At 37.8% G+C, this 25,109-nt stretch overlaps 1 protein-coding gene across 1 annotated transcript in view; it reads left to right on the top strand.

Moving 5' to 3' along the window:
* The first annotated feature begins 2,359 nt into the window (after positions 1-2,359).
* arid1ab (AT-rich interactive domain 1Ab) overlaps positions 2,360-25,109 on the top strand; it is an 88,052-nt gene continuing 65,302 nt past the window's right edge. Inside the window, exon 1 of the mRNA XM_084424158.1 lies at positions 2,360-3,649. Coding sequence (XP_084280284.1) covers positions 2,762-3,649 — 888 coding nt within the window. The 5' untranslated portion in view covers positions 2,360-2,761. The remainder of the gene's footprint in view (positions 3,650-25,109) is intronic.

Genomic DNA, 25,109 nt, shown 5'->3' on the forward strand with positions numbered 1-25,109 from the left:
CACATTAGCACACAGGCTGTAATTTCATGCTGTCCTCTGCACAGATCAAACATAATTCTGCTGCAATAAACCCTCTCATTTGCTGTCTGAAATATGCAAGAACACACTTGGTTCTAAACACTTGTTTATATTTTGTATAGTGTTGTACATTTCATGTTATAGTTCTGAAAATATGATGAAACTGTTAAAGTATTATTTTTTGTACAATTGTATTTATTCCATTCTTAGCGGTGCCCACCAAAGCACAATTTGAACAATCCCCTAATTTAAGCATTGAAATGTGAAATGTTAAAATACTTTGTCCTATTCCAGCTTAATATGGTGAGATGTGTATGATTTCCCTGAAAAGTGTAAACAACGTGGCACTGTCGGTCCTCGCTATGTTGTTAACTAAAATTAAATGTCATTTGTATTGACTATTAAATATAATTTTTGTGAAGATGAAATTAAATTAAAATATAAATATTAAATGAACAGATTAGATGAAGTGAAAAATGTACTTAAAATGAGAAATGTTGCTTATATATATGTTATAAATATTATTTATAAAATAATTTATCTGAAGTAGGCCCACTTAAATGACTAAAACTGAATAAAAAATAAATTAAAGCTAAATAAATATGTAAATAAACAAATAAAGATGACAAAAGAACATAAGAAAATTACAAAAATAAAATAAAAATAAAAACAGAAGCTAATTCAAGATATGAGTAAATATTATAGTATTATATAAATAATACTAAAATAACAGTGGTATCAGGACAAACCCAACACAGTAACATGACTTCAACCAATGGCGTGAGTTTGGGGTGGGATAATCTTTTTGGCTGACCAATGGCTGATGGGAGGAGTGTTCATGAAACCTGTTTGAAAACAGTCATTATTCTCGAACATTCTGTTTGGTGACAGGAGTGGCACCAAAATGACACACTTCCCCTTTAGAGATAGGTGCACGAGGCACACAATTTTGTGTTATGGACGTGAATGAGATTCGGATTGAGAAAAGGTGTGCTAACGATCAGACTTTGCAGACGTTAAATGGGTGAAAATGCCATATACTATAAGAGGAACCTGATGCACATCGACAGAACATATATCATAAATACATAGAGGTAGGCCAGAACCCAATGGACCCTTTTCACAGTCTGTGATGATGTGTTTCCACTGTTATCAACATCACAAATCTAGTAAAGTTTATCATATTTTCATTATTTTTTTAATTAATACACATTTATTACGCTATTGTGTTATATTACCTTGTTAGTAAATGTAAAAACGAATTAACGCTGCTGCGAAGGTGTTTCTAATAAAAGAGAATGATGGCAAATTTGACACCTTTCTCTCTTCTAACCAACATAATCGATCTTTCTTTTTTCCCCTTTTTTGAAAAGTCGTGGAAACTCTAGCACTGATTTTTTTTCTTTTGCTATTGGAGCAAATGGAAATACAAAAATTATATTTGCTGTCGTCTCCCGTTCGCCGCTATAGAAGTTTACCCAATTATAATGACTTCCGCTTCTGATAACCCCGGAAATGTGAAAAGGGTCCATCACCCAGCAACCCCTCGGCAAAGCACTCAACACCATAGCAACTGCATAGCAACCACACTGGCGGCAACTGCATAGCATCCTGGAATCCCTAACATTGTGGCACTGAGTTTTGCATGGGCACATTTTTTTTTTTAAATTGGCGTGAAACGGAAGTTGAGATCCCAAATGTGACGTATATCTGAGTGAACGTCTTTTTGAACAAGAAATAACGTAAACTCTTCTTTTCTCATTTGTATTCTGATGCCATTGAACATATTGCTAATACATTTTGTAGACTGTATACAAAGTTGTATGTCATAAACATGTCATCTCTGTATGTTTTGCAAGAAAAGAAAAGTAAAAAAAAAACAAAAAAAACAACAGCAACAACAAGAAATAATGTAGGGCAGACTTGATTTTGTCAATGGGGAATTGTCCCGCCCGTGTTCCAGTAAACACATCATCCGAGAAGAGAAGAGATGTTGCTGCAAGTGAGAGGATAGGCTACGTTATTTTGGTTAAAGATTATGAGGGCACATGAATACAAAATAAATACATAAATAAATAATATTTATATATAATAATAATATTTATAATATTTATAATAAATACTGCAATATTCCATAAAATCTTTTGGGGGGGGGGGGGGGGGGGATTTCATGGTGATGTTAAGAAAAAAATATTTAAAATTTTTCATTGCACTCCACCTAATTAAACAACAACAGCAACTCTAGATTCATTTAATACAATACAATCTCTATGTTATGTATTATTTCATAATAAAACCCAAAGCTCACACGTATTTTGTGTTCATTCCACGAACTGGAGCCAGAACTATGTGAAAGTACTTGATGACATACTTCTCCCTCTCGCTCCGGATCCGCATAGCGCTCCATGACGCATTTTGCATGTGACCGCGCGCTTCGGTAAAATGGCTGTGTCTCGCGGAGCCTCGTGCTGGTTTGATCGGTTTCTCTCTCGCGCTCTCGTTCTGTAAGAGGCCCCCCCTTCACATACACACTCACACACACATTTGTGTCGGTTAAATTCATTCCCGGGACCTTTATTTATATTCTCCAAGAAACTTTTTATACTCGAGTCGCATTCGGGAGAGAAGACCGAATTCGGTCTGAAAGTCGAAGGAATGATACGGGACACGGGCACGTCTTTATAAGAGCGTTGTATTTATATTCAAAGTGACTCGCGGTGAAAGAGAGGGAGAGAGAGAGATCATGGCCGCTCAGGTCGCCACTCTCAACACTAGCCCGCCCGTCGAACTTAAAAAGCCGGAGCGGGAGCCGCAGGACGAGTCGGTGCTCGGAGATAAGCAACAGGAAAGCAAGGAGCCGCGCTCCGACGGCGGATCCCCGGGCCAGAAGGAACTACAAGACGGGGCCGATGTGGGAAATGCTGCTGGGGGAGGAGGAGGAGCAGGAGGAGACCCTGACATGAAGAACGGCAACGGGAACCCTTCCAGGGTGAACAATAACAATAGCCAGAATGATTCCGAAGGAAACAACCACCCCGGCATGGCTCCCCACCACACGGGCGCCTTCCCCCCACCTCCATACAGCTACAACCAGCACTACAACCGGGCCCCTTTTCATCAACATGGCGGACAACAAAGCCCTGGCATGGCAGGGCCGGCGGTGATGGACTCATACCCGCCCAATTCGCACGAACACGGCTACCCGAACCACTTCAACAACTACAGCCCCTTCCCAAACCGGACTCCGTACCAGCAGGGCCAAGGCTACGGCATGAATTCCCCGCGAAACAGCCAGCAGCCGACGGCCGGGGGGCAGCCAGGCAAGCAACCGCCGCCAGGAGGAACTACTACTGCTGCTGTTGCTGCTTCCTACAACAACCAGAGGTATAACATGGGAACCCCTCAGCCCACGTCCACCCCAACGCTGAACCAGCTTCTGACTTCTCCCAGCTCCACTAGGAGCTACCAAAACTACCCGGCCAATGAGTATAGCGGCCAGGACGGGGCTACCAAAGGACCGGGGGACATCAGTAATCAGTACGGTGGCGGCCATCCGGCCTGGCAACAAAGAAGCCATCACCCTCCTCCAATGAGCCCGGGAAGCACTGGACAAGCCCTCAACAGGACCCAGGTAAACTTTGCTTAACTCGCTTGGCTAGAGCTGTGTGCTTCGGTACAAGAGTCTGCTATTGTTTCTTCCGAGGTGCGTCCAAATTCGCGTACGTAGACACTATGTATGCCGTTTTATATTATATAAACAGTGCGAATAGTGTTCACTGAGAAATCTAAAAAGAACAAGTGCATTTTAAATACCCGGATGATGCACTCATTTCACCGAAAATAATGAAGTGTGGAACGCTGGACACCTCATGCACCCAACGGTCGCAGCTTTCCTTACTTAGCGGAGGTGGAGGGGCTTTCAGACTACTGCATGACAAAATAACCGTATAAAATTCATACAATAGACGGTTGAGTACATAGTGTAAACGCATAGTGTATAGTATGACATTTGGGACACAACTTCAGTCTGCTCTAAAATGGCTGCCTCTGTTTTTCCAGCGAACTCAGTCCATGTAAGCAGCTTTTATTGTACTGTATTTCTGTCCCTTGTTGACTAGTTTTGGGCTGGTTGTGCGAGACAGATGTCCAGAGCTCGGACAGGGCTGATGGGGGCTCGAGTTTGCATGCTGAAATTGAAGTAATGCTAATTTTTGAGGCAGGGCTCGCTGCGTGCATGCAGCAAAAAGTCCAGCTTCGTGTAAGCCAAGATTCACATGATTTGATAATAGTTTTGTCGGGAAAGTTTTGAACGTTTTTGAATAAAGGTTGTTGGTTTGGCTTATTCTGTTAAGATATTCAAGTTCGTTAACGGCTCGTTTATTAGCCCCCAGACTATCATAGGAACTGCTAGTTAAAAACCGATGCTAAACACATTTTCAGCCCGAATATATCACAGTTCGTGGGGTAAAAGTGAACATTAACGCCGCATTAACAGTTAAGATCGGTTTGATTTGAAACGCGTCGCGTTTGGGAGTGTTTTGAGGCGTTTTTTTGGGCTGTACGTGTGTGTAAACAGGCTGAGTGATGTGAGTAAGTGCAGCGGGCTGCTTTGCTTTGGGATTTGAATTATGGAGGTAAAATCCTTCTGTCAAAGGCAGAAGACAGTTGGTCTTAGGTTGACACGCGAGCTCAAATCTGATTGGCTGCCTCTTCTCCTGCGCCTGGCCATTTATAATTGCACCTAATGCAGCAAAGAGCCTCGCCGAAGAGCTGCTCTACTTACACTCACTGTGTGCATGGGCGCCTTTTAAAGCGTTTCATGTTTTAAATGTATGTAACTTTATGATTAATAATAGTTTTTTTTTTCATTTTGAGTCACTTTTGCATTGAAACAGGAGAATCTGATTACTGGTATTTCATTTATGTAGCATTTCATAAACAGGTCATTCATGCACAAATCTGCTTTGTTTTTAACAATCATGATTAAGGGATTTTGCAACTTTGCTTTAAAATGTGTGCAATGTAGAGCACATTTTAGTGATTCAGTGGTTTGCAGGGTCTGCAATGTCCAATGTTAAGAGGTATTTGCATTTCATAAAAAGGCATATCTTGTGCATATCTTAATGAATGTCATTTACTAGGTTATGTTATGAGCTTTTGGCATTTGGATCCAAGTTGCCTGCATCCAGGTTTTCTGATATTTAGAATGCTTCTAACTTATTTGTTTAGGCACTTTTTTTTTTTTTGCGAAACTAAACAGATTGTGGTATTTTTATGAGAATATTTGTAACATCACAAGGTCTCAATTCTTTGTTCATTCAAGAATCTTGATTGACTATCTGAATCTATTTTGATATGAAACTTAATTCTTCTAAATGACATGCATTTTGAATTTTGATGTTAACTTCTTTCATGCATACTATTTTTCTTTGCATGTCGTGAAATGTTCATTAGCAGTGTATTATTATTACAGATTAGTATTTGTAATATGCAGAATTATATCATAACTTGAAAACCATGTTGTAAGGTTACAGGGATGTTTATTTGCATCCAGGTTTCTTGTTTAAATTTCAGGTTGCAACTCATTAGATGCATTAGGTGGAAGCGTTCCTACTATATACACAGTGTGTCACTGATCCCGGTCCAGGTAATATTAAAAGTAGCATGCTTGTTCAGACTCAATGTGTGTCTGTGTTTACAAGCAGTGTAGGTGTTAGCCAAGTGTCACTGCTGTTATACTACCATCCTGTCCTCATTGTCAAACTCTCTTTCTCAGGCTCACACCTTTCTTGAACCCTCAGACATTTATGCTGTTCTGAGATTCTTGTTTTTGAATAAGAGAATAATGTTTAAAGACTTGATTGTGTATTTTCTGTGAAAGTGAAGTGTTTTAAGACCCTCAGCCAATGCAACAAATATTTTTTTAGTCCGTCTACTATGCCATAACCTTGATGGGAAGACAAGAATATTTTTCTTAAATTAATAGTATGTCGTCCTCTAGAGTGTTTTAATTTTCAGATGATAGTTTTGTGGTGATTCTTTCTGTTAATCAGCGCTTGTGCCGGATGAAGCGACATTGTCTCTTTTTAGATGAACAACAGGTGATTTAGTGTAGATGTGACTCATGAATGCACAAACTTATTTCTGAGTTTGATTGTACACACTGTATAGTTTTAAGATTTGCACATTTCTTTTGTGAGCAACTTTTGTGTAGGTAGCTGAAGACATTGTTAAATGAATAGATATTTTATAATATTTATGTAATTAATATTTAATATGTTGAAATTGAAAATTGAATAGGCTTCTCTGTGGAGTTCTGTAGGTGCTGGACCTTTTTGGACCTACAGTAGTTAGATACAGATGTGCATAACATTTTTACATAGATTACTTCATTTCTGCATAGATTTGTGTATTTAAAGTTCTAATTTGTGGTCTAGCCAGATAAATTGTGCGATGTTAAAGATTTTCAGACTGCAGGTTTGCATGAATGATGCAATGGGCGACTTGAACTTGATGATGGTGTGTCATTTTTAAAAGCAACTAGCCGTGGCATGCATATATCTGTGCTAATATTAAAGTGGGACTTTTTTTGTGTACAAATAGCAGAACTGTAAATTAGTTGACTAATCAGTATTAATTAGCCGAGAGATGTATCTCAAAGATAAAATGAGTAAAAGCTTGAGAGGAAGCCATGAACAATTTTCTTTAGCTGATTTCTTTTAAAGCCATAAAATATGGAATAAATATCTGTGTTTGGCAAATATTACTTGAATGCAAAAACTGAAAACTATTCAGATTTGCTGTAGATGACACTTCTCTTTTCTTAAAAAAAAAGAAGAAAATACTATGTCCCCCCCCCCCCCCCCCCCCAATTACTTAAAGGGTAGGCCTACATTTTATTTATTTTCATGCACCATTATGTTGACTGAAAAGCTATTGATGAAAAGTAGATTTACAAAAAAGCAATATTTTGGGTTTTAAAAAATTAATTTAACACAATTTGACCATATATACACCAATATTGCAGATTAGATAAATGATTAATAAATGTAATATATATATATATTTTTTTTCAGAGACTTCTGTGAATGTTTTGAGTGGTTAATGTGGATTCTTGACAGAGTTTCTAATTTATTAATGGAAATGGACAGTCTGAATAGATAAATGGAAATTAATCTCTGCTATCAACATGGTACTAGGGTTGTCTCAGTACCAAATTTCAGTAGTCGGTGCCAATACCAGTCAAATTTCACGGTTCTTGGTAGGGCTGGGTGGTATGATGATATCATAAGGCCATCCTTAAAAATATTCTTGTTTGCCGTAACCCGACCGACCCTGTCAATTTAGGACCGACCCAAATAATAAAAATTTTTCTCTTTTAGTCCGACCGACTTGCCGTTTGTAATCTTGCGTTAAGACCTACCGATTTTTTTTTTTTTTTTTTTTTTTACTCTTCAAACAACTAATACAAATGCAATAAAATGATATTAATTATATTTTAGTAAGTATTGTCAATATAAATTGCCCATACTCCTACATACAAACGTAGGCTAGGCTTTTCCGTGGCGTCATCTATGATTATAAGGGCTTTAGGCTAGGCCTATATGTGAAATGAAACCGAAATCGCAACACTCAGGGAGAAAAATGCGTTCATCAGAAAAAACTTCATCAGAAAATGTGTTTAATACTAATATATTGAAACGTCTGTTTCTACATCCATACTTAATAAAGGAGTCCAGACGTTAGAAAAATATCAGTATACACATGCGTTTTATATTTAATATGAGGGAAATACACTTGTTACGGTCCGGACTTGACACAAAAAATCTTTAACTTTTAGGTGGTAAAATATGTTTTAGTAATTCTATGAATTATACTCGCAAACCAAAAGTAATATGCCCACTGGATGAAGAAGGGTTGGCTCTCCACAGAACATAATATATTCATTTTATTTAATTTTTCGTGTTCGTATTTCGCGTGAGGAACAAACAATGTTACGGACGTGACCGCTCTGAAAGCGGCACTATAAGACTGCTTTAAAACTTTCACAGAGATCTCAAACAAGCATTTAAAACACCAAATATTAAGGATTGGAATATCAAGCAAATTAATATTCGATGATTGATCGAAAATCGTAGGCCTATCTCTCTCCCCACATGCTCACCGGCAAGACGCTCCGACATAAAATTTCTCTGTAGCCTGTAGGCTAATAGGTCTATGCGTTGTAGCTCAGTCATTAAAAAACGATTTCGTTTCATATTCATGTTTAAATAAAAAAAAAATATATATTTTATGTTGATTTATATGAAAAGTGAAAAGCATGAATAAGATGATCCCGAAAATATCGGGAGACAAATGGAGTGGGCCGCAGGCATGATTTTGACCACTTCATTAAGTTTGTTTTTGTAGAAAGCCTTTCTTTAAAGTGAATTTCGTTTTGTATTAATTGTATCTTAATTTTAATCAACGTTTCATCAACCAATTGCCTGGATTTAATAAATAAGAAAATATAGTCGCTGGCGCTTGAACTGGAGATCGTCTCTTAAATGAACCGAAACTCAGTGTATAAGCTACTTGCCTCACAGACCTGAGATGCAAATTAGTTTAAATTCATTTTCAATTTTAATTTCAAACCAAAATATTTTTAAGGATGGCCTTACCATGGTATAAAATGTCTCGCTAGAGATTGTACGTATCGTGTACATCACAGTATTTAAATAAATAACACTATTGACAGTTCAGAGTGATGGAATGCGTGAATGAGAATATAAAGAGCGTGCCTGATGTTACAAAGAGTTATAAACTCAATATATCATGAAAAGGATCCTGGTGCGGTGCTCTTGCTGAATGAGACACAGCGCAAGCTGGCGCACAGTAAGCCGCGTCTCAGCATGCGATCGTGAATCCAGTTCTCTTTCACTTCTTATTACGCTTGATTGGTCAAATGCACACAATTATGTCAAAATGTGTGGAGTATTCATGTAAACACAGCCGGTTATGTCTCATGTAAAGGTAATCAGTTGGGTGTAAACTGGATGTGTGTCAGTATAATGGACCTGTGCGTTTGGTCTTAGTGACAGTAGCGTAATATACCTGCTGCTCTGCATTATTAATGTTAATCAAAGAAAAGAGAAAATAACTTACTGCGCTTGACTAAATGACTTGTTTCAGCTAAGAATAAATGTATATTGAATTCACACAGTGAAGATTGCAATATTTTATTTTTTACATTTGTTACATTTCTGTACTGATTCTTGTAAATAAACCTATTGTACCTGGTGAAAATGGTTTAATTCTTATTTTTTATATTGTTTGTCCTATTGTTTGTAATTTGCTGCTTTTTTCTTATTTTTAATAAAACAAATGAGATAAATTAACACAAAATTACTATATCGTAATATCGAATACAATTTTTCATATCGTGAAATAAGAATTTGTTTGTTGCCCACCCTTAGTTCTGGGTACTGATTTCGTTACCATAGCTAACACTATTGCAACCATTTTGTTTTTACTGAAGAAAAAAATGTGAATGAATGAAATGAGTGAATTTTTTTATACTATTAATGATTATAAGTAAATACATTAAAACATTAGCAAGTTGCCTTCAAATATTGTTCAGTTAAATCTTTCCTGGGACAAAAATGGTCTTTGGGGATAGCAGATGAACGCACACAGACACACAGACACACACACTAGAAAGTACCCTACCCATGTGAACTGCGAGCCCACTACTGACAATAAATCCAAAGTAGATGCAAAGAAATAGTTTGTAATATTAACGTATCCTATTTATTCATGAATATAAAAAATAATCAATGTTAGGACACATCATAAAACATTTGTTATCTGTAAAAAGTCAATGAGTGACTGATTTGAAAAGTTAATAACAAAAACACTCACATGAGCGTTTTAAAGCAGCCGGCTATCAGCGGGTACCAGTACTGCAGAACGGCAGGTATCGTCACATTTACATGATAAAATTAATCTTTTGTAGGACAAAGATTCATTTTTGGGCGGTTGCCAAAATATTTAGGTTACAGGAGAAACCCTGATTGCATACTTTTAAGACTTAATGCACAGATCTATTTTGACACATCATATTTTTTTGTTCTGTCTATTGTCAAACATCAAAATTTCTGATTCAAACCCACATTTTAAAAAGGTTTTCACTCCCCAAACTTTTTGGTGTGTACTTAGCAGCATGAAAAATAAAACTTTTATTCAAATAATGTATGGGTTATAGAGAAAGCGAGGAAAGAGCAATGAAGCTGATATGACTTCAGTTCAGCCGCTGCGCAAGTGAAAACTCGTTTTATAATAAACAATCTGTTTATATTGCACGTTGGATCTCTTATTTATACTTTGTTAGTTATAAAAAAACTAACAATGTTTATACTTTGTTAGTTATAACAAAATGATGCACGAAAGCATGCTGAACGAACTTAAATGCCTCTGATTGGCCATTGCATTCATGTGCTAAACAAAATTGTCTCGGATTGGTTGCAACGCTGCAAAAAACGTTGTAAATAGAAACATTTGATGCTATTCAACAAGCGCCCACACAAATAAACACGGCAACGTTTGAAAGCAGCCGGCCATCAGCGGGTACTGGATTGACCCAGTGCTGCAGAAAGGCTGGTACCGTTACGTTTTAACAATTTAAGTATCGACTTGGCACTGGGACCGGTACTTTTGACATCCATAAATGTACTGAATGATTTATATTTGCATGGTAGTCCAATGTTCTCCAAAGGATGCTTTTGGTTTACCATGAAGCATGCAGGTCTATTTGAATATTAACTGGATGCCCTTTGAACTGTTCTAAGACTAGCCTTTCTGACCCAGACCTTGGCATTGACCCATCAGACTGCCCTGAGAGCAAAGAGTTTCTGTTTAAGAGAGAGAATCCTATCCCAGCATCCTCCGAATGAAGGGCATGGTCTCAGTTGCCTGCGGGGTAATGAGTGAACTGTTGCTGCCACAGCACACTGTCTGCACTGCTGAGTAATGAATCTCCACATGCTGCCTCACTGTGAGTGAGTGTGTGTGTGTGTGTGTGTGTCACAGATACTTAGGGAAACAGAGCCGGGAGGGGGGTGTTTTTGTGAATGATCCTTTGCTGCCTGCCGGTGACAGCTGTGCGCCTGTGAATGTGGGTGGGTGTGTGAGCATGCACATGTTAGCGGACGCTGGGAGAAGCACTCTGACCGGCTCATGCTTCATGCACCACCAGCGATCCGTCTATCTTTTCAGGACAGTTTAGGTTGACCAAACTCTGCACAAATTGGCCTCTTGTACGCTTGCTTTACCCACGCAAAAGCACTCATGTAGCCCTCAAACTGTTCTGCACATCACATCCATTCCTCATGTTTCTCTCTCTCTCTTTCTTTCTTTCTTTCTTTTTATTTTATTTTATACTTGCTCACACTTTATGCCAGTTTGCATGCCCCTATACACTAGACGTATCCGACCGTGCTGGTGATTGGGAAGTATGTAAAGTGATTTTTTGAAGTAAGCATACATTTAAGATGCAAACATGCGTTAGGGATGTGCAACAGTTCAAAAAATATATACTTTCAAAATGGACCAGTCACTGGATTGCCTGAATGAATAGTTGATTAATCATTCTAATTTACGCTGGCTTCACTTGACCCCGACTAGACACGTTATTGTGGGAGTTTTTACAATGCAAACTCAGTGGATCTCAGTCCTGGTCCTGGAGGATGCCTGCTCTGCACATTTTGGATGTCTTCCTGTGCAAGTCTCGTACCTCTACTAATGAGCTGGGTAGAGTTGCACCAGCCATTCGTCATTCGTAAGTTCTTACTTAAACTGGAACATAAATTCCAGACTATAGGCTTAGTAAATACTTGTTAGTTTGTAACTAACTCTACTTCTTTCTGCACTATTCGTTCTTAAAGCAGAACTTGTCTAGTACATGCAAAATCTTACAGAATTAATGTGTAGTCACATAATGACATTTACCTTCGATGATGAATTATTAATGATAAATAATTGTTAGGTTCAATCAATGTACTTATTGTGTTGTATTGCAAAACACTTCTGCTGCTATTGAGGTGGGATAAGGCAGGTTTGGTGGTATGGTTAACATAAATGACATGTTGGAAGGACGGTTTGTCGTAAAGATCTTTCAGTTTTATTTTCAATTTCAGTGTGTTTGATGGTAGTTTTTCTCAAAAGAAACCGAAAGCTTGTGAATTTACTCTCAAAGCAGCATGTGGCAGATGCTGAAAACACTGAACATCACACGTGTGTGTGTTTGTGTATCAGATGAAACGACACCGTTCATTCAAACAGACACATGCAGAAATCACTTAAGCGACATGCACTGACTGACTGTTGTCACTTTTATTTTCACTGTGTGATAGGCTGTTAGCCTAATCCATATCAAGTAAAAAATGTCCTTATGAGCTTATCGTTATCAGCATAAAATTTATAACGATTTCGATATGATATATTTGTTGTTTTTTCATTGCAATGTGTCCCTTCCTTTCTTCTTCTTTGGAAGTTCTACATGTACGTACAATGAGAAATAGGCTTGGGCGCCTGTCTTAGAGCCACCTTGGCACAATCAATTGCTTGAAATGGTGTACCAATCATTTGCCATAGCATACCGTTGATGATGAGGTGTTCCCTTTCTCCTCTGTGATTGGGGAAATGTCACATTTAAGCAGTTCCACAGGGCTGTTTGGAAATGTGAGGGTAATGTATTTTCTTTTGACATTTACTTTTAAAATGTAGCAGATTAGCATAGTAATTTCCTTCTTCAAACTTATGGTCCTGGAGTCTGCAGGCTTCATTTACATGACACATATATGTGTGTGTTGTGTGGAGAACCGAACGCCATTAACCTTTTACGGGCTTCTAGAGTCTGCCACATAAATCACACTAATCCCTAGTGATATCAGACCACAACTTCCGTGAGAAATGTGGTTTCATACCCTTATTTGCCCGTTTGCTTTTTGGGTTATATCGAAATAATGCATGCCTGAATACTGTAGGCTAGTTGTTTGAATTACAATCCAATTTTTTTTTACTGCTATTGAGCACTTAACCGTACTTGTATATGGCTCAAGTGGCTTTTACTGCTTTTTTATTTGTCGTCTTGTCAGTGCTGAATGTCATTCTCGGCCCACACTCTTGTTTTGAGTGAACTGTCAAAACGCCTATACAAATAATCTGTAGGATTTTTGACTCCCTGTTGGAAAACACACTCTTGAGTGGCCGTTAAAATATTTTTTTGTCGTGGATATTTTTGCGGTATCAAAAAGGTGAACTTGTGGTCTTCATTATGTTGTATGTGGAGTTACAAAGTCTTTCCATCCATATAAACATCGGCCTAAGGATTTGCATGCCCACAATCCAACTGTATCTGAGAAATATGCAAAGGACAGGTGCCGCTAAACAAACCTGTTGTTGTCATGATGACCTGACAATAAACTAGCGAATCCCTGTAATAGCATCACTTTGTCCTCAGGACTGTGCCTTTTTAACGTCTCTTCCTGTAACAGCTTGCTGAGGGCATCACTAACTTGCAGCTGTCACCACAAAGCAGTGAAGCTAACCACCTTCTCCTGATGTTTCAAAAGCACTGCCTGAACAACTGGCCTGGCTGACAGGTCCAAATCAACGGAGTAAGAGAAATATGCCGTCTCTGCTGTCGGTGTAGTTAGCTTTGGTTGTGTCTCCTAAAGGAATGCTTATTCGGACAGTTTTTGATTGACATGGACAGAGTGCACCTAGAAATGCATGCCATTTTATCACATGGTGGCTCCATATTCTCCCACATTGGTCAATCATGTTGATATGCTAGGGCTGGATGCTAGAAATCTGTCTGGTGGAGATTTTGCTTTTCTTTTTCCCAACGAGCCTACTGCATTTTAGATTATGGGTGGCACTTCCGATTTGGGAAAGTTCCACTCAAAAAGACTAAAACAAATCATTTTAAATCATAAGGTTGCGCTACAAATAATCTTTATCCGTCAGTTTGGCTGAATGGGCTGTAAAATTTCCTTCATGTTTCCTTCTAGCTGCATTCTTTCCCTCCTGATTATTTTCTTTTTTCCTTTATTCCACTCTAACAGTATAAATAAGGACAACATATACTGCACATTTGTGGTCTGCTCTCTTAAATTAAATTTACTAGAATGCACTAAGAATCTCGTTTTTTCTCCCCAAATCCTCACGTCTCATTCCAGGTTTGTTTTCACATGGATGTTTTAAAATGTAGCCTAATTGTCTCCTCTCTTCAGTTCTAATCCTTTTAAACAGTGTTTACTGGAATAGGTAACTAAAGCAGGTAAATATAATATTTATTGTCTATCACAATTAACTTTGAATTATTAACACTCAGTGTTCCATGTGTGGGAAATTTGAGGAAAGGGAGAAAGGGTTAGTTCACCCAAAAATGAAAATTCTGTCAGTAATTACTCACCCTCATGTTGTTCCAACCCCGTAATGCTGCGTTCACACCAAACGCGAATATGCGTCTAAATTCGCGCCTGCCGCGTGTAGTTATACGCGTGACCACTTTGTGTTCATTCGCGCGTCAAGAGCGAAATCGACGCGCGTAAAAACAAAAGTTTGAAGCGAAATTTACGCGCGTCGCACGCGTCAGAGGCGAAATCTGGAGGCAAAAGTTTCGAAACCCGTTGGCGGCCATCTTTTTTAGATGTTTATCGAGCATTAGCATTAGCATTAATCGAGAGCGTCACCGCTCGTATATGCTCTGAAGAGCAGAAACAGCTGCGTAGGGGACATCGTCGCTGTACTCGGGTCCACCAGACCCTCCGGAGGGTTTCAGGAGTTTCACAATTTGCTACAGGAGCTAGGTTTGGTGGACCTAACGGTGAGGACGCTGACGAGGACAGCGTAGGCCGTATAAGGCCTCGGCCTCGAGTGGTCGCTGCCTGACGAGCCCGCGCTGTACAGCCCGGCGCGAGGTTCACCCTCACCCGCACCCGCACCCACCTAATCTGTCATTTACTTTTTGTTTTGATAATAAATGGAGCCAGCCTCCAAAAGTGAAACCTGTCCTGTGATTTTTGTTTTGTTTTTATACACTAAATTGTGTTTGTTGTCTGTACATTAGATTAATGTTTCATATAATCTAGAATAGATATATATGGAATAAATAGCATTCAATACAAAATGAGTATCTCTCATATATTGAAATCGAGTTTTTATGTGAAAGATTTGCTTTGTTGTGCATTTTAGTCATATTACAAAATAATTTGAGGCCACACATAAAATAACATTATAAAGTGTCACTTCACCACGTGACAGCAGCAAGCAGGCTCCTGATTGGTTAACGCGGCACGAATTGACGCAGAAGTTCAGATTTTTCAACTTGGGTGGCAGACGCGAATTCGCGTCAAAAGCGTGAATGCGCAAATAGCACTAATAAAATCATTCGCGCGTAACGCGCTTAACGCGCCAGACGCTCAATTCGCGCCATTCGCGCAAACGAGGCGTATTCGCGTCTACCGCGCCGCGCTCTACGCTCCATTCGCACCGCAGGAATTTTTTACGCGCGTAACACGTCTTTGCATTGACTTAACATTGAAATCACTCGTGCCTGACGCGCTATTCGCGTTCGGTGTGAACGCACCATAAGACTTTCTTTCATCTTCGGAACACAAATAAAGATATTTTTGATGAAATCTGAGAGCTGGCTCACTCCTTCATAGGCTGCTAGGTAATCTATCTGCCATCCCAGAAAAATTAGTAAAGACATTGTTAAAATAGTCCAAGTGACTACTAGGGTTGGGAATTGTAAGAAATGTTCCGGTTCCGCCGAACGATTCCGGTAGAATAATGTCATCTCAACGTACCTGGGTTTTTTTAATATGCTTATTTGAATATGATTTTTACTTTTTTTTTATATATTTTTTATGAATTTCATTTTTGGTTTGCAGAATTAGGCTAGTCAAATGAGATTAATTGACTTTTATAAAGTGTTTAATTCACTGAATTATGCAAAAATGGGTGAAGGCCCATTCACACCAAAGACGATAGGCTAACCGTAATCAAAGCTATAAAGTTTTAATAATCTTTCTAATTCTATGAGAATAGCAAACTCGGTACCACGGTTGTAATGATAAAGATGCAGAGGAATGATATCATTGGAATTGCTGTTAGAACAAAAATGTTTTTGACAGCCAAACAGAATTTAGCCGATTTTAAAGAACTTTAGCACTTAAAGGGGCAGATGACAAAACTGCAGCGTGTGCTTTTAATAAACAGAACAGTAGGGGTGTGCCATATCATACCGTCCACGATAATACCGGTATAAATTTTTACATGATAAAAAAGTGTCATATCGCGATATCACTGATATGGCGCATTACGTTCCCTAGCACACACAACAACAACACCTGTCTGAGCGCGAGAGCAGCAAGTCAGCCTCCAATGACGATTTAGTACCTAAAAAGGAGCTACTTCAAAAGTATTTTAATAATTCCCGCAGGTCTACCACTTATAATGCGGGAAATTCCCCCGCAAACACTGATTTTACCAACCGCATGAGTGTTCAGCTGTGCCGCGTCTTCTCTCTCTCGCTCTCAAAATGGGTTGCACAAGTCAAGCGTCAATACCACACTCTTGTGTTTAGCAGTCAGGACATGACGGAATCTTTTGTCACGTGCATCGTAACTAAAGTTTAGCATTTTCACTTCTTTTTAAGTCTCATCAGTTTAAACATTTGCGATTTTAAACTACTCTCGCGCGCTCTCTGAGAGATGTTTACTCTGCGTGCATACATACAGTAAAGCCGTCTCACAAACAGCTCGCGAGTAACAAAAGTTATTTTTCGCGGATTAAATCGCTTTAACAGGGGGAAAAACACGCAAAATTGTGTAAAAATTCCGGTCATGGTTAGTGTATTCGTAAACAGTCGGTTATGTCTGAAATAACCATAAAATGCGCGTGACAGTGTGACAGACAGTATAACAGTAATGGATCCGGGCACTAGCTCTAAAAGTGACAGCAGCCATATGTGTCTGTCATTAATGTTGTCGTCAAAACGACAAAAGATAGGCTATTAATTCTGATTCCTTACAATGAAAGCTATGTATCTAATTCAGTCAGGACTTAGGACTAGTGTTATTTTACATTTGATTACCTTATTCAGTTTCTGTAGTATTTCTGAATAGTGTTAGACGGACCTACTCAAAAACTTTTATCTATAAATTATTTTGTATATATTTTTTGCTACTTTTTTCAATTTAATTCAAAGATTGAAATCAAGCTTCCTTGTGTTGTGTAAACTCTTAAAAACAAAATTACCCAATTGTAAAAACACAATGAGTGAGCAAACATTTTGGTGAGATAAATGTAATAATAATAAAAAAATTCTACATTTTTTTTTATATCGTCATAAATATCATTATCGCAAATATTCTTGAAATATCGTGATATAATTTTGAGGCTATATCGCCCACCCCTACAGAACAGTGTTGTTGTGGACAGAAACCGTAATGGTTATCATTATTGATGTCATTCTTGGAGTAAGTGGTCCTTTTATTCCATCATTATTTATTATAATTTATTTATTATAAATGATGTAGTGAATTTCCAGGTTTCCCAGTGGCGAAAATAACTAGCCTATATTTGTGATAGTGATAAAATGACTCCTACCACTCCTTGTACATATGTGAAATGCTGGATGTGAATATCAGCAGGTCAGTTAACATCTCTGTATTACTTTACTGAATTCTTGAGGGCGTGTAGCATGCAAAGTTTTTTTCCTTTGCTCCATTTCTTCTGAATTCTTCAGGATAGTTGGAGAAACATTAGGGGTGTTGAGTTTATCTGCAAATGTGTCAGTTGTTGACTGTAAAAGCAGTGTTTCCCCTCAGCGCTGCTGCAGAATCTTCACATGATCAGTAATATCACGACATTCACTTCATTCACTTACACACCGAAAAACACTGAGACATGGCGACCGGCGGCGCTGCTAATGCGGTGGCTCTGAATCCACTCGTTGACAAGAAAGAAGGAAAGAGCCACATATGGAAATATTTTCGATTAGGCTAATGTCAAGTTGCCATAAGGGGCCGTTCACATTAGGGCTGGGTATCGTTAAAAAAATTTCGATACCGATACCGATACCTTGATTTCGATACCGGTTCCTGATCGATACTTTTTTCGATACCAATTTTATGAAATCCATTTTAACAAGATTATAACACATTACCTCAGAAAAACTTTGGTTTTATTTTTTCAGTTTGACTCATGCTCCTTAGTCAGTGCACAAAGGAACAAAAAAAGCACAAAGGAACAAAATATTCCTTATACATATACATAAGGTACAAAATATTTTTTTTATAAAGAGCTCATGCTCACCAAAGCTGAATTTATTTCATCAAAAATACAGTAAAACTTGTAATATTGTGGAATAGTATTACAATTTAAAATCTTATTTGAATATATTTCAAAATGTAATTTATTCCTGTGTTGTCAAAGCTGAAATATGAAAACAGTTTTTGGAAGGTCATTTTTGATCACTTTAATGCATGCTTACTGAAAAAAAATTCTGACCAACACGTTTTTGAACGGCAGTGTACATTCAGTAGGTCATTATTGCAATATAAACACAGTCAGAGTGATCAACAAGGTATCTCTTCATTTACCAGTCGAAGACGCAGCAAATTTCTGCTCTTATGTTTACTCCGTGCACTGTCAAGGGCTTCATCATATCTGTCGCGGTACCGTCTTTGCAGCCATTATTTTACCACAAATACTGCATCGCACGCTGTTGGCATCGAGCCTGGAGAAATGTAGCCACACTTTTGATCGACTTTTCCACATCTTTAGGGTATTGTGAGTGTGTGTGCTTGCGTGTCATTGAGTATGTGCGCGAGTTTGTGTGTGTGTGCTCGCGTCCATAGGCTCGCGTCTCATGAGAATGTGCGTGGACAGTTTGTGTGCGTGGACAGTTTGTGTGCGCGCGCGTCTCATAAGAGTATGTGCGGAGAGTTCCGCGCGTCTCGTGTGTGTAGAGTTTGCGTGTATGTGCGTGAGCGAATTTAGGCGTGTCGTTGTGCATTTCATATGTATTTGTTTGAGCACTGACGTTGACGAGTTAACCCCTTAGGTATCGAAATCTGGTACCGAAAAACAAGTCATTTTTCGATACTCGATAGTATCGAGGCAATTCGGTCGGTACCTAAAAAGTATCGAACTCGGTACCCAGCCCTAGTTCACATAGCGTGTTTTTTGTGCGTGCAAATTCGTTATTTCAAATCAGGCACGCGGCAATTGCACTAATAATAGAAGCGACACGGCGCGCTCGTTTTTCCAGGCGCGCATCTGTTCATGGTTGCATAGCAACGACAGACGCCACGGAGAGCAAGCGCTTGTGGAAAGGAGAAAGCGATCCGAACTGCGAAATTGGTACTGAGAACCGTGGGTTTTCACTGGTATTGGTGCCAAATACTGACATTTTGGTACCGTGACAACACTATTAGGTAGTTATAAATAGGCTTATCACATACAGACCTTTTCTACTTTTAAGGCATTAAACATACTGTAGGCTACATTCTCTTATCACTAAGTAGAAAGACATGTTCTGATAACTTCCACATTCTCTGACGGGCGCACTTCAATAAAGTAGGTCAGCTACATCAATATCGAGGAAGGTCTGTAGTTGAATAAGGTTAGGATAGCTACGTTAATATTCTTTACTGAGTTAATTGCGAGTGAGCTGTATGGTAACTGAGGGAGTGACATAGAAGAATAGTATTTACTTTTTTATACGTGGGTTTGTTGTTTTGGGACACCTAATGGCCCTCCCACAATAGCATTCAATTACCAAAGAGCCTTAGAGATCTTCTATGAAAAGCCAAGAAAAATTAAGTGCTCACAGATTGGGTGTGGCCTTTGCCATTAAGATAAAATTTTCAATAAATTTTCAATAATCTTTTTCTGGGTTGTGCCATTTCATTTTTCCCCTATCAATTTCTACCTTATAGCTGAAAATTAACACAAAAGATAAACATGATTAATCCTGTCTAAAATTATAAAATGAAGGTTTCTGTTTCTATCCACAAAACTTGGCAGAAGTCATGGTTTAAGGGGTTATGTAAAAAAAAAACCTTCCGCAGGTGCATGCCCCCGGACCCCCCCGCGCGCGGCTCGGTAACAACCTCCGGCTCGTAACAGCACTGCTGCTGGACATTTTTTAGGGGGAAACGCTGAAAAGTCACTAATATTTCCTCCTTCCTGTGTCGCCACTGGTGGTAGTTTTTTCAATTTATAGCTTTGATATTACTCAACCCAGTGAGTTGTAATTGAGAATTGAGTACAGCTTTCTCCTACAATGAGTCCTTTACTCAACAAATGAAGGGAATTTTCTGTTTAAATTGCTGTTGAGAAGTTAGGACTTGTCTCAGTGAGTACAGAATCTCATTTGCAGTCACACTCCCAATGCGGAGCAAATCAGGGAACATGAGTTGAAAGCGTTCGTTCTGACTTGTGTTTTCAATGTTGTTTGAGCTCACAGCATGTTACACATGTGGAACTGTATGGTTGGACACACGTAATTTTGAAAGGTTTTGAAAATTAAAAAAATGTAGCAATCGAAACATTTCCTTTTTTTTTTTATGCTTTCGGGTACCAATAGTGTGAATCTCATGAAAATTATCATGAACATGTAAAAACAAATCAAGTCTTAGTGCTTCTAAAATACTTTACATTTTCTTTTAGGCAAAATACAGGGCTCAAAATAAGAACTGTCCGATGTTCTGGGGCCAGTGTGAACGACGTTTGGGTAGGGCTGGACAATAATTCAATATCAGTATATATCGCGATATGATTTTTTTCAATAACGGTGATATGATTTTTAAACACATTTTTACATTTGGGGGGCATTTTTACTGCGTGATAAATATAAGCAGCATGGCACAACGGTTCAAATGTTCATTGTTATGACCAGAAATGGATAAATATTAAGTCTGCTGTTTAAAACAAATAAAGAATCAATGTAGGAGAATAAGTAATTATGTGCAAAACAGCGGGAAACTCTATTTGTGCAGTGTGCGCATGTCAAAAAATCAATTCCGATTTGAAGCTTGTGACATAAACGCGCACATCAACCCGATAACTTGTTTAGCGCTCATGTGAACACTACATTCAGATTCATCAATCGGAATGAATTCAGGGTGTCATCAACACTCAATGTCCCTCAGCAACATTTGTTTTTGTTGTTGCTCACTTTTTTTTTTTCTATTTTTTTTTTTTTCTACAGCAACTCTGAGCACTTTTCATATTCTTTATCCTGGCTGAAGCACTTTTGTTTCAATCTATAAGAATAATATAATCAACCCATGCTAGCCTATAGTTTAAAGTTAAAGATATTAATATTAATAAGTTGAGAGTCTTATGTTTATTTGACGGTGATTTCACATTGTTTGTATGAAGACTAAATACAAATAAAATATCAACAATAATTTATTTGTACCATTTTTATTCCAAAAAAATTATATAGTTTTATAGGAGGAGGTTTCAGAGACTTGGCAAATTCATTTTTCAAAAGTTTGTAGGTGCAGACATTCGCTGTGGGCGTTCTTGGCAGTTTTTCCTTAGGCTTTTATATTGTTCATATCGATATCGGAATTATATTGTATCGGCCGAAATTAAGAAATATATTGTGATATGTAGATTGGCCATATCGGAACTGCCACTTGCCTGGTTGGGCCAGTGCTGCATCATCACTAAAGTATATAATTTGCACATGTTTTTAACTCTGTTTGATATTCGCGCGCTGTGTAAGAAGTTTTGTGTGCTCAACACATCCGAAGCAAGCACACACAAAAATACGCCTCAGATAGTGCAGAAAAACTGAATTGAGTTCTCTCACATCTGCTTGCACCTGAACGGACAGATTCACACCAAATTATGTGAAAATGCCTGTATTGTCGAGTATCCTAGTAAACAGTCGATCCGTGCAGCTCTTTCAGTGACTGCAGCCTAGTCAATCTGCTGCTGTCTGTCTGTCACTAATGTTAATCTAACAAGGACAAAGAGAAAAAAAATCGCTCGCTGCTCTTGGCTGAATAACTTAACTTAACTTAACTTTAAGGATTAGCCTAATCTTTACATAATTTCTATAGTGAAGACACTGCTGTGTTATTTAACATTTGATTACTTTATGCAATTTCTGTACCTGAAAAGCACTGTTCATTTACATGATTGTTCTATTGTATTTATTTGTGCTCTTGCTTGTAATTTGGTTATTCGTTATTTTACTGACTTTTTACTTGTCTCTAACAATTAGAGATGCTCCGATGTATCGGCCAACAAACGGTATCGGCCGATAAAAGTAATTTTCACTATCGGCCGATTGTTTAAAAACAGCCGATGATCAGTGCCGATTATATCCCGTCAATCAAAAGGGTGCAGAAAAATGTGTCAGACTGCAACTCTGACGGTGTGTGTGAAGGAAATCTCTCGTGTTGAGTTAGTTTGGGCAAGTTAATGCGACAATAACGCTTTAACAGCTAAAAACAGCTACATAAAAGCAGGCTCTATTTGACCCTATGAATCACCCGTAGTTCAAGCCAGTTTTTCCTATACTAAACATTATTTGTAGCACGCCTCTCATCCAATAATCACAAATAGCTCTGTGCTTTGTTACTTCTAAAAAGAAACAAAGTGTCATCTTTCAAATTCTGTCCATTTTATCACGAAATTCAAACAATAAATGGTGTTTTGACGCTCTTAAATGTGACAGATCGCTGTGGTGCCTCAGTTCAAGCAGCAGCGCGGAGCGCAAGTCCTTTTTCTTCTACTTTAATACAAATTATATCAAGAAAAACGTGCATGAATATCAAAAGGTAAGTTGAAAAGTACAGTACAACTTACCGAAATCCGTATCATGTCTCATGTAATCACTTACCGCAGAAAGATGTCAATAAAACAGCTTGCGAACAATATCACTTAATGTTGCATTTACCTCAGGAAAGTCATCCGTTTTTTAGTTAGCTTAAAAAACAAACAAACAAAAAAAAGCTAGAAGACATTTACTGTTAATTATATATATGTTTGAATAAATTTGCCATGACGACAACAAGTGCTTATAAAAACTACCTTATATGTGTAACTGAGTTTTATACAAACATTCCAGCTTTTATTTGAGTGTAAATATTTTATCTAGAAATAAATAGCCTAGCAGTTGAATATAATAGCTCTGTTAATTTTAACCTCTTAATATTATAGTGTACCAAGTTAGAGGTTCCCTGTATAGTTTGCAGCATTATTTGAGAGATTTTTTTTTTATATATAATATATTTTTTTATAAGAAAAACTAAACTATCGGCATCGGGCGATATCATTCTGAATAATTGACTATCGGTATCGGCTGAGAAATTTCATATCGGTGCAGCTCTACTAACAATATTTAAAATTTCTGAGTTAAAACTCAGAAATCTCTGAGTAGTTTTTGGTATCATAACCTTATTTATTAAGGTCAAAATAACAATAACCAGTCCTTTTTTTAAAAAACTTTAGAATTTTTTTTTGTGGTGAGCCTAGTGAATTTTGGCAAGTAAAAATTTGAACCACTTCTCCAACCGCAACCCTCTACGGACACCTTGGCAATAGAATAGTGATTGGCTAGGACATGTTTTAGTTTACTCTCCCGACTGATATACTATATATATCATTTATCTATCCAGCCAAATCTATCTTCATGAAATGGCACAGCTTTTTAAATATCTGAACGTTAGGGCTGGGCGATATGGCAAAAAAAAAAGAAGAAGAAAAATCCATGATTTTCACAAAAAATCCGAATTCCGATTTAAATAGATTTTTTTTTTTTTTGATTTTTTTTTTTCAAAACATGTTTTAACTTTATTTTGTTTTGATTTTCCCTTCTGGGATTTGATCTGGATTTCACCCTTGGGGTTAAAGTGCAATCAGAAACAACAAGCCAAAAAGACAAAATGGCAGACCCTGCCTTTGTAACAAGTGAAAATGAAACATAACATAAAATGGGTAAAAAATAAAATCAAATTAACTTACATCACAATAAGTGTATTGTGATTGTCAAAACATTTGGTAACTAAACAGAATTTTATTAAGTTTAGTGACAGGTATGCTACTGTTTTATTATTACTTGAGACAAATTTCACAATTTAAATTCTTGTGTAATTGATTCTGATCTTGATTCAATATCGATTCCTTTGGATAAATATTAGGTACGAATAATAATGTTAATACATGTTAATTAAAAAAAAAATAAAATAAAATAAAAAAAAAAACTCACCTAATGCTGTAAACATACAGAGCCCTGTCAGCTGGTATTATTCTTAAAGGTTAAAAATAACATCTCAAATTAAATATAATGCGTTTTTTATAATAACAACATTATAATATTTTAATGATATAGGTAAAAATAGAATAAATATGTAATATAGTTATCATATTTACCAAAATACTCCCAAATACGCCCAGCCCTACCAATAGCTAATGATAGGCATTTAGTCGCCCAGAGTGAAAATTGTTGCATATGCGAGTGATTTACTTGCAGTGTACTGGGCCAGTAGAAAAATCATAGCGTTGAGCCCTGAAATATTTCTTGTTTCACCCAAAAAATAGAACGAACAACATTATAACCCATTGTTAAATCACTGTTTTAACTCCTTCAGCACGTTTTTATGTATTTAAATGTGTTAAATACATCAAAATGTAATAAATGTATTAAAGCATCCAAATTCTGTATGAACCTAGCAATAGTGTGGAACCTAGCATGTTGCATACAAGTTTCAAGGATGCCGTTTTGGAGATGACCGGATCCTTTACGCTACTTAAGAGTAGAAATCTTCTTTCCACGTGCATGTCCAGCGCTAACTGTTCCACACTTGCGCTACTGGATAAACCTACACTGGAGTGATGTCATTTGTATTAGTGTGTGTTGGTGTTTTGGCACAGCGATAGTCCTTTGCTGTAGGCTTGGACTGTTTGTTCGTGTGGAGGATTAAATTAGCAGCAGTTGTTTATCATCCGTACCCAATCCATCTGTCTGGCTCAGTAGAGCCGGCGCTATCTGTGCTATCATACTTCACTCCAAC

The sequence above is a fragment of the Rutilus rutilus genome, assembly GCF_951802725.1.
Source record: "Rutilus rutilus genome assembly, chromosome: 11".
Taxonomy (NCBI): Eukaryota; Metazoa; Chordata; class Actinopteri; order Cypriniformes; family Leuciscidae; genus Rutilus; species Rutilus rutilus.